This window comes from Falco naumanni, chromosome 4, assembly GCF_017639655.2.
Source record: "Falco naumanni isolate bFalNau1 chromosome 4, bFalNau1.pat, whole genome shotgun sequence".
Classification (NCBI taxonomy): domain Eukaryota; kingdom Metazoa; phylum Chordata; class Aves; order Falconiformes; family Falconidae; genus Falco; species Falco naumanni.
Genome location: NC_054057.1, coordinates 86,061,257 through 86,071,467, shown reverse-complemented (window position 1 = coordinate 86,071,467; position 10,211 = coordinate 86,061,257). Strand labels below are relative to the sequence as shown.

The window sequence follows — 10,211 nt, the reverse complement described above, 5'->3', positions numbered from 1 at the left end:
TCTGATGTGCTGTTTGGTCAGAGTCTTCTGAAATTATTGTCTGATGTTTTCGGTATCAGTTTTTAGACAGCAAGCTAGGAGGGAAGGTGGGTGCTAGATTTGTGTATTTTTGTGCAAGTTGGGAAGCGGAGGGTATTAATCGCCCTCTCCTTGGTTTCGTAAAAGTAAAATGTGTGTATGACAGGTTACAGAAAGTAAGACAGTCAAACGGTGAAGCTTGCTTGCCAAGTGGCACAGGAGGTGTGCAAGAATTAGCATTTCTCATCAGCAGAGGAAGGACTGGCCTTGTTCCAGCCAGCATTGGACCTGGGCAGCCCACATGCCTGGACGTTCAGACTCCTTTGTTGCAGGAAAGCTGCTGCCTCTGACTGGGAAGTGTGCTGCCCATCACCCTCTGCCCTCACGTGGTGGGGTGCGTGCCGTCCGACTGCCGTGCAGCCTCCCATCTTCACAGTTACTCCCAGTCCTGACACCACTGCACGGAGCTTGACAGTTAAATGGATACCACCATCCACTGGGATGAGCACTTGGGCACTCTCATTGTGCAGTTCTTTTGCTCAGGCATTGATCCCATAACATCTGCTAACTGCATAATGCAAACACAAGTTCTGATTACAGATAGAGAATTAAATGATGTGTAAGGCATCTACTTGGAATTCACTCTTTCTCTCTTTTTCTACCCACCCACCCCCCCTCGGCCTTTTTTTTTTTCTCTCTAGGAGCAAGATGCCCGTGAAGTTTAATCTCTCTTAGCTTGAAAAGAAAAACTGAGGAGGAGAAGTTATGGATCCTTTGTACTTCACCAGCACATTTAGCACAGAAGCTAGCTCTAGCGATGTGAATTCCTCACTGCTGACCAATGTGACAGAGAACAGGACACTTTCAGAGCAGCCCTCGTTCAAATACATCCACAAAGTCCTGATTCCCATCTGCTACCTCCTGGTATGCGCAGTTGGACTCAGTGGCAACACATTGGTCATTTATGTGGTTTTGCGCTATGCCAAGATGAAAACAGTCACCAACATATACATCTTGAACCTAGCCATTGCTGACGTACTCTTCATGCTGGGCCTGCCCTTCCTGGCCACCCAGAACGCCATCTCCTACTGGCCTTTTGGCTCCTTTTTGTGCAGGCTGGTTATGACTGTAGATGGTATTAACCAATTCACTAGTATTTTTTGTTTGACTGTGATGAGCATGGACCGCTACCTGGCAGTAGTTCATCCCATTAAATCAACCAAATGGAGACGTCCCAGGGTGGCCAAGCTCATCAGCGTGACTGTCTGGACATTCTCCTTCTTGGTGGTGCTTCCAGTCATCATTTTTTCAGACGTGCAGGAAGACTTTCACACCTGCAACATGAACTGGCCAGAGCCTGTCAACATCTGGTCAGCAGCATTCATCATTTACACGTCAGTCCTCGGGTTTTTTGGTCCTTTGTTGGTGATCTGTCTCTGCTACTTGCTGATTGTGATTAAAGTCAAATCTTCGGGCATCCGAGTCGGGTCTACGAGGCGCAGGAGATCAGAGAGGAAGGTGACCAGAATGGTGGTGATCATTGTGGTGGTCTTTGTGTTTTGCTGGCTCCCATTTTACATGATGAACATTGTCAATTTGATATTTATACTGCCAGAAGACCCTGTGTTAGTAGGGGTTTACTTCTTCGTGGTGGTCCTGTCCTATGCAAACAGCTGTGCCAACCCCATTCTTTATGGATTTCTTTCTGACAACTTCAAGCAGAGTTTTCAGAAAGTCCTTTGCCTCCGAAAGGGCAATGGTGTAGAGGATGGTGACCCCATTGAACACAGGCAAGAGAACAGCAGTCGCTTGCAGGAGTCAATGTTGACGCAGAGAAATATTGAATTCAATGGACATATGCAGACTAGCAAGGTCTGAGGGCATGGTTTGGTACTGCAAAGTTCTTGTAGACCTGGAGAACTTGGGGACTTAAAGGAGAGATGAATTCATAGCAAAGCTAAAATCTGGAGACTTACAAGCTCAAATAAATGTACATAGACTTCTCTTCACCCCCCCTCCCTTTCCCAGCTAAAAGTGTTACGGGCTGTACTGGGCTGTGTGAAGCTCTTATGGTATTCTAGGTAAGCTGGACGTGTGTTACCACTTTCTGTACTCTAGAGAACTGATTTACCGGTACACGCTGCTGGCTTTGTACTGCCCTAGTGATGCAAAACAATACTAAACTTGTTTTAACTACCTGGTTAAGCAGAGTTTATGGCTGCTTTGCGCTGTTGGGATCAGCTCAAAGCAGGAAACAGCTCAGATAATACCTTTGGAAATCTTCAAGAGGATCTCTTAAAAGAAAAACACTACTCCTTAAGAGGAAGTTTCATACAAAAAAGGCCACAGCACTGATCTTGAAATTGTGTACGAGCCATGGTTACAAAGTGCTGCAGTCTATTCACACTGTTTTACTGTCGTTGACCCTTGTAAGAGATTCATAGTATTCGGGAATCTTTCAAACACGATAAGAAAGGATAAAAACAAGACTAGGAGAATATCGTTGAAAGGATTCAATGTATTCATAGTACTTTCACATTCTAAACCAAACTGCATATAAAATGTGATGTAACCACTTTATTATTTTGTAAGTGGCACCGATCGTGAAGTCCTGGAAAGCTGTTGTGTATATTTATTGGATCTGAATGTAAGTATGGATGTGAATATAAACTGTATTTTTGGAAATTAAAACAAGTTCAATCCCCTCTGACTACCCATTTCGTGGCTTTGCCAAGCACTGTCAGGCCCTGCGCAAAAAGGATGCAGCTGAGTCTTCGATGCATTTGGTGCAGCATTGTAAATGCAATACAGTTTAGTATGATTGGGCTGAGTACAGGGAACTATGGGGCTCTGTTCTGCTCAAGGACCAAAAAGAAAGTCTCTGTGCCTTATGGTGCTTGGGAGCTCAGCAGATACAGAGAGAGAAAATGATTAACGTGAGACCATATAGCAGGATGAGGGGAGCAAGGATCAGCACCCAGACCTGATTCCCGCCTTGCATCTGATCCAAGCGTACTTGCACTGTAAAGTGAGAACTCTTCATACATGAAAAGGAAGAAAGCAAATCAGATGTTTGCTTTAATCCAGGCAGAAGTTATTTATTCTCTTTAGAAATTGCTTTCTAATGTCGTTGTCACCCACACAGTTCAAACTCCTTCTGTAAGGACATTTGTTTGTATGTAATAGCAAGCAGGACAGGGGATGCAGAAGGAGAGGGCATCTCAGCTGTCCTTCCAACCTTTGGTGACCTTCTAAGGGATGTGGCTGAGCCCCAGCCCAGCAGTGAATATCCACCTGGTATTTGTACAAGCAAGGCACATTATTCAAGTACCTCTAAACAGCATGATGCTGACGTGGCTCACCCCTGGAGTGCAACCTGGAGAAGGGTGGACAAGAATGATTAGAGTGAGAGACCCCGTGTTGAAATTACTGAAGATTTGGGCATTGGCAGCCTTCCAAACTGGGATCCAGCCTGCAGCCCCCTCCACCCTACAGCTTTGCAAAGGCTCAACAAGCTCAGCAGAGCAGCCTGAAGATGTTGTTTCGAAGCCAAGTTACCATTTTCAGCAAGTCCACAGCAGCATTTTTCCATCAGTCCTTTTGGCCGAGGGCTTCAGGACTGCCTGGGAGCGGAGACCGGTTGCTTCTTTTGACTGTCCTTCTCAGGAGCTTGCAGTTCCCAGTCTGAACCTGTCCTAACATGCACCGTTCAAACTCCACTCAAGTGTTAGGTCACCTGTGCCATAAAGTGCTAAAAGCAGGTCCGATTTGTTAAAACATGTGGCATTGTGGTACACAAATACTTCTTAAAATGCTCTGCAGGAGAAGCTAAATCCCTGCCCGTAGACCTGGTCACTGGGCTGCTTAATAGGCTAAAACTGACCCCAGATCTACCTGCCTTTCCATCAGCCCTAGCAGGCAAGTTCCTTTTTGTTTTGGATTTGTGATTATACCAGAGATATTTCTAATTGACGTCTGTCTGAGCTGGGAAAAGCATGTGTTTCTGTTCAGTGATATATATATATATATATATATATTGTGGCTACCACGGGTGGGACCCAGCCAGCCCGTATATCTATCTTCACTTCAACAACCATAGTGGAGGAATGAAAACAAGCTCTTGGGAGGGTGAAAACTGAGTAAAAGCTGTCCATCCTTCCATGCTGGTTCAGGAAAACATTGTGCATCTGCAAAAACAAACAGTAAAATTGTGTTATGTCCAAAAAATCAGCCTGGGGTGAGAGGTAGGGGGTACTCCAGGGGGGTTCCCACAGTGGACCACAGAGCTGGAATGGTCTGTGTATGAAGAATGGAAAAAGCAGGACAACAGCCAGAGCAAAACGTGTTTTATCCCATGGGCTGACTTCAGCCAGCAGGACCTGTAGCTCAGGGTGGGCAGAGCTTTCTTTCCCACCCAAGGGTGTCCCCTCTCATCTGTGCAGGGAACAGTCCTGCCTGCGTTACCACCAGCCCTGAGGACCAAGTACACCAGGCAGGACAACAGCCTGAGCTAAAAACCTTCGGGCCTTAAAACTGCTTACTCCTGATGAAACTGTTTTGCATGAACTCATAGGATGGACCAACTCCTAAATAAGTTCTTGCTCCTACCCACTGTTGCTGTGTAGGTATGCACCGTTGTCCTTCTCCGTGCCATCATACGTGGCCACATTATGTTCCCCAGGCACAAGAACTCACCAGATACAATGAGAGACAATTGCAGGATGTATCCAGAGCCTGGTCCTGGTACATTTAGGCTTCTTGCAGTAACAGACTGTAGCCCACCTTCCATACCCCTGCACTATACCATGGCCATTAATTCAAACTCACAGCACAACCAGATTTACATTGATTAATTAAGTCATGCAATATCTATGATTTCTGGAATTATCAGGCTGTTCCAGGCATAAATCAACTCTCTTATCAGTTCTTGAGACACGTGAAGTAATTAGTGTGGGCCTCTATGTCATCTCTGCCAACTCCATCTGCCTCCAGTTGATTAGCCAGAAGTTCTTCTCCAGTGACAGAATTAGAAAAACCCATTTTAGTCCACAGATCATTTTGCAAGCAGCAGTAATAATTAATGCTCTCACAGAGGGATGGTGCCCCACGTATGCAGCATTGGTAGTTTCTTCTGCAGAAGCGCAGGGATGCATAATTGAAGTCAAAGTGTGTTGCTGAGTTCATCTATGCCATCGTCCATCATCAGCCTGATCCTCTGGAGCAGCTGAACCCTTAAACACAGATAAAATTAGCAGAATGAAGAAACCAGAGGCTCATCCACACTAGCAGCAAGGCTGAGCAACACTGGTTGCCTCACCAGCTATATGCTCTGCTAGTATTTGCTATGGAGGTAGCAGGACACAGTTGTGAGAAGAGCCGAAATGCCAGGGCAAGAGTTAGGAATTTGCCCCGGAGGCTGTGAGACTCTGCCTACCTTGTACACCACCTTCTGTATCTGTAAAACTGGGAAGAACAGTGCTGACCTCTGTCATACAGCTTTCAGGGCTGAAAGCAGTACTGGGAATAAAACCTCAACCCTTATAATTTGCTGTCTCCTACCAGTGTGCTGGGAGCTCCATAAGGATCAGAGCTGGCAGTCCTGGAGAGAGGCAATGTATCGGGGACGGAAGTGGAACAGTGTTGTCGCCCATCCTCACCAGTATTTTCCTAAGGCTGTCTGAGAGGACTGCTTGGGTATCTCAGTCTTCATTTTTAAGAGAAATCATTTCACCTGGGGATTATAAAGTATTACTGATAAACCTGAAGCAAGTGCACCCACCTGCCTCAAAACCAGCAGTTCATGAGAAACCTTTGATATGCTTGGGACTGGCAGCAGCACCAACAGAATTAAAAGGTAAAAGGAGCAACAGGCTCGTCCTTTGCCTTTTATATCTTAAAATAAGCTTATCAGTGGGGCAGAAACCAGCGTATGGCATAGAGAAGTTGTGAGTTGGGTACTGGTTTGCCAGAAGCCACCATAGGACTCAGAGTGGTGGCTTGAGGACAGAGGGTAGGTAGCAAACCCAAGGTGTCCCTCCAGACATTTCATCCCAGGATCAGAAAGCCCTTTTAGACATTGTTCAGACTGAGGTGTATCAGACCCACAGGGACTGTGTGAGTGTTACTTTAAACAAAAATAAAACCACATTGCTAGAATAACCCACAAACCTAGAGATTAAGCAATATAACGAGAAGCAGATGGAGGAACAAACCCCAAAACCGAGGAAAATAGACCCCTCCCTTGGTGGATTAGGTAAGAACACAGAAGAACTGAAGAATACTCACAAGACCAACACTTGAGTAAAAACTGGCAGAGTTGAAATATCGATGATTTCTGGCTAACTTCTTGTTTGCTGTTCAGGGCAAAAGCTAATATTCATTTCAATCCTCTCTGAGCATGCGAGAGGGCTAAAGAGGTGTGATAAATGAAGATCCAGAGTTTTATTGCTCTGTCACGTTAATCTGGTGCACTATCAGGGGACACCAGTGCAACAGTAATCTGGTGCATTAGGGACACTCTTGTTTTTCTTTCCATGATGATTTTATAACATGCTGGAAAGAAAAGCCAACAGCATTTCATGCCAGGACGCTTCATAAACATTAATATTGTGCTAACAAAAGAATCATTTTTCACCACAGAGGAAGAGTTTTATTGCAAACTTTAAGCTCTTTGTGTATCCGGAGAAATTTCTCTGTTCTTTTCTGGGACTCCAAGTCAGGTGAGCAGGTATCATGTGGAGTTACCACGTGCTGATCATCTAACATTGTCTTCAGGCTTCTGCTACAGATTCTCTTCACTATCCTCTGTTAAATATTCTAGACAAAATATACAATTTATGCATCAAATGAACCAAACGCCAAACTTGTTTGTGTATCTTCTGGATCCTAAAAAGTCTTTTTTTTCAAGTAATTTGGCTGTGGCGTATAATGTTAGCTCTTTGGTCTCTCACGTGCCGCGAAAAGCCTACCCAAGCCCACCTCGCTGGCTGTTGCCTCAGCCCCCAGCCCAGTGCCCTGGTGGCAGCACTGTCCCTTTGGGGACACAGAGGCTTCAGCCCCCTGGGACATTGGGGCTGCTACACTGGCATGTCCAAGCTAGTCTTGGAGCTTACTCCCATGTCAAGACTGAAGAGAAGTGGAGCAAATCAGTGCTGATTTCAGTGTGAAATCAAATCTGCAGTCCATGCTGAAGGGTCACACCTTGCTAATCACCTGGGTTTTTTAATGGCTTATTTGGTGCTCTGACCACAAACCTATCAGAAAGACAGAAAGGATGCTGAAAACCACGATCTATCTGCTGATCAAGTCAGGGATCTTTTTTTCCCCTTGATTTCAAAGGAAACTGGTCTTGATAAAGCACTGAAGATTAACTCCTTGCAGGAAAGAATGGCACCAGAACACAGAGAACTTGGAAGTGTCTGAATATCTTTCTGATTCCTCTCTGGACCTACAGCAGGGCAGCAGGACTTGGCTTCTATTAATTTGCCATTAAAAAAAAAAAAGCATTTTAGAAATGTGTGCAGCAAGTACCCATGAAACTGAAAAAAAGCTTTCTGTTAGGCTAATGACTGATTTGTTTTCTAATTTAAAAAGGATCAAAACTGATTTTATTTACAAAGCAGACAGTAATGGTCACGCTCCAGTGAATGAATAAATGTGCATTTCAGAAGGAATTGTTGTTTTGCAAACACATTTAATTTAATGCAATATATTCCCATAAAAACAGGGGAACTAATGAGGAAAGAATGACTCTGCCCTGCCATGCACTCTCTGTGAAGAAGTGATGGGCTTGTGCGCTTGTGCTTACAGTGTCAGCTTAGGGCTCCACAGATCTTGGTTCAGTTCCTAATTTTAACCTTACAGCTTTGATGTGAGGTAGGCCGTGATTCCCAAAGTCTTCTGCCTATGAAACTAACCCAGTGCTTTCTTTCTGACACCTGTCTGACATGGCAGAGAGATTTGAAAGTCCCATCCCAAAGTGCGTGTTCGGTGCCAGCACCACAGAGTTTACATCGGTTTTATTGAAGTCTTGCAGGAATAGTCACTTTTTATGAAAAGGGTAAGTTCTGGTGCATTGATTTTGTGTCTTTTTGACATAAGTCTCCTTTCCCTTATTCAGGTGGGGTTTTTGCTGGTAATGGGCAATCAGATGCCTCTCATCGACAATGCATCTCCGGAAAATTTGCAGCTTGCTCTGGGCACGGTGAGCCTGCTTGTCATTACCCTCTCCAAGAGGGACCACTCAGAAAGAAAACTGGGTTTCAGTGTGGCTCTCTTGGGACAAAGAGGATTGAATAGATCACACAAACCAGGCCTTGATGGACCAACCAACACGGTAACACACCATCCATCAGTGGCACGGCCAGGATGATGATGCTAAGCCGTGCAAAGCAATACCCCCATGAAACCTGGGTAAGTACTCAGTGTCACAGACACCAGACACGTGCAATACTCCACAGCCACAACAGTCATTAGGCAGACGGTATCTGAGTTAGATACTCTTGCCAGCGCTTAAGGGTTGGTTATGTATGTATGTGCGGCACAGGCTAGAAATAATATTCTCACTTATGGAGAAAATGCAGGTAATTTGTACAGAGTGACAGAAGAGGAGGAATGAAATCTGGGTAAAGCCTTGGAAATCACATCTCGGAAGCACATCAGGGAGCATTTCAGCATACAGCATGGAGCAGGGTCTTTGACATCCTGAATCCTGAAATAGGAATGAAACCCAGGCTGCCGGAGCCTTAGTCCTTCTGTACCCAGACTTGCCCTTGATATACACTCTGCTTTATCTGTCGTGGTCCATGTTTGATCACACTCAGCCCCGTCTGCAATTTCCCTCCCTATCTCTGAGCCATGAGCACATTTCCTGCCCTCCAAGCAGACCGACGTGAGCAGGATGCTGCTGCGCTTGGTGTGCTGAGGCATTCCATTCAGACCTCCTCAAAACCCCTAGACTTGTCTGAATTAAAATCGAAAAGAAAAATGAAATCTTCCTTTCCTTCTCCCTGCAGATTGCCAGTATAACCAGGCATTTTTGGCTTTTATAAGAGGTTTTGCATCCAACATCAGTACAGGCTTTACTCTTCAGTAGTCTTTCTGGAGATTTTCTACCATCCCATCTTTCGGAGCAAGGTGAGTGTCACCAACAGGGCCACAGCACCAGAGACCTTCAGTGGATGAGTTACCAACCTGCTTCTGCCAGGTTGTGCTGATAGCTGATTTCAAAGTACAGCCCATGGAAGGATTCTGCCAGGGCTTTATAACCAACCATGCCTTATCTAAACAGTATTGACTGATTTTGTTCTCTGCCAGTTGCTAATGACTGGCAAATAAAAGACTGACTGTGCTGTGAAAATACAGAAAGGATACTGCAAAGTGGCAGTATAATCTACGAGAAGTATGTCCTTTCTGTTGCTAAAACAACATAAAAAAGGCAGGGAACTGGTTTGTTTCCAAGTTCTCTTTCTATACATTAAAAAATTAGGCATGCTTCTAATTTGCATTAGAGCAGAGTCTCTGGTTAAATAGATTGAGCAGGGGACGCAGCAGGTTTTCAGCCAGATTGACTCAACCGATCTCCTCTCAACCCAGACATGCCTGAAAAATATGGGGCTGCTCCCTATAACAGGAGGCCAAAGCAACCAAATGAAGCTGTGCTTTCTCCTGCCCTTGAGACAATCCAGAGTCACTCTGCTCAAGCCAATGGTCCCTGGGGTCTCACTGGAAGCAAAGTGTCACCAACCTTAATGACTGTAGTCAGCTCTCCCGGTCTACAGAGGACACCATCCTTCCTGCTGTTGGCATGGTTTGCTGTGGTGGAGCAGCTGGAAAAGGTGGTACATCTGTTCTCTGGGTGCAACCCAGTCCCCTGCTTTGGACAAGTCTTGATTTGCAAGAAGAGCGTCTGCACCCTCTTACTTGGTGTGACATGACCGTTGCTAGTGGGCCAACTCTGGAATTGCCGGTGCTGTAAGCCCACATTTTTGTGCGCTGAGCTAGAGGAGATGCCACACTGCAAAGCAAGATGTGTGATGGTTTGTACCCCAACATCCAGAGTTTTGTCTGCTTGATGCACTTTCTCTCCTTAAGGATGTAAAACACAGTGAGGAAAAGAGCCTAAGCTGAAAGGGTGACTATTGCTCTGGCTAGACCGCAAGGCAGGTCTCACCGCAGCTTCCCTGGTGGCTGCA

At 45.4% G+C, this 10,211-nt stretch overlaps 1 protein-coding gene across 1 annotated transcript; it reads left to right on the top strand.

The window, feature by feature from the left end:
- Positions 1-704: 704 nt before the first annotated feature.
- On the top strand, positions 705-2,632 carry SSTR5 (somatostatin receptor 5). Its single transcript, XM_040592067.1, has one exon. The coding sequence runs from the start codon at positions 784-786 to the stop codon at positions 1,894-1,896; it is 1,113 nt and encodes a 370-aa protein (XP_040448001.1). The 5' UTR covers positions 705-783; the 3' UTR covers positions 1,897-2,632.
- Positions 2,633-10,211: the final 7,579 nt, after the last annotated feature.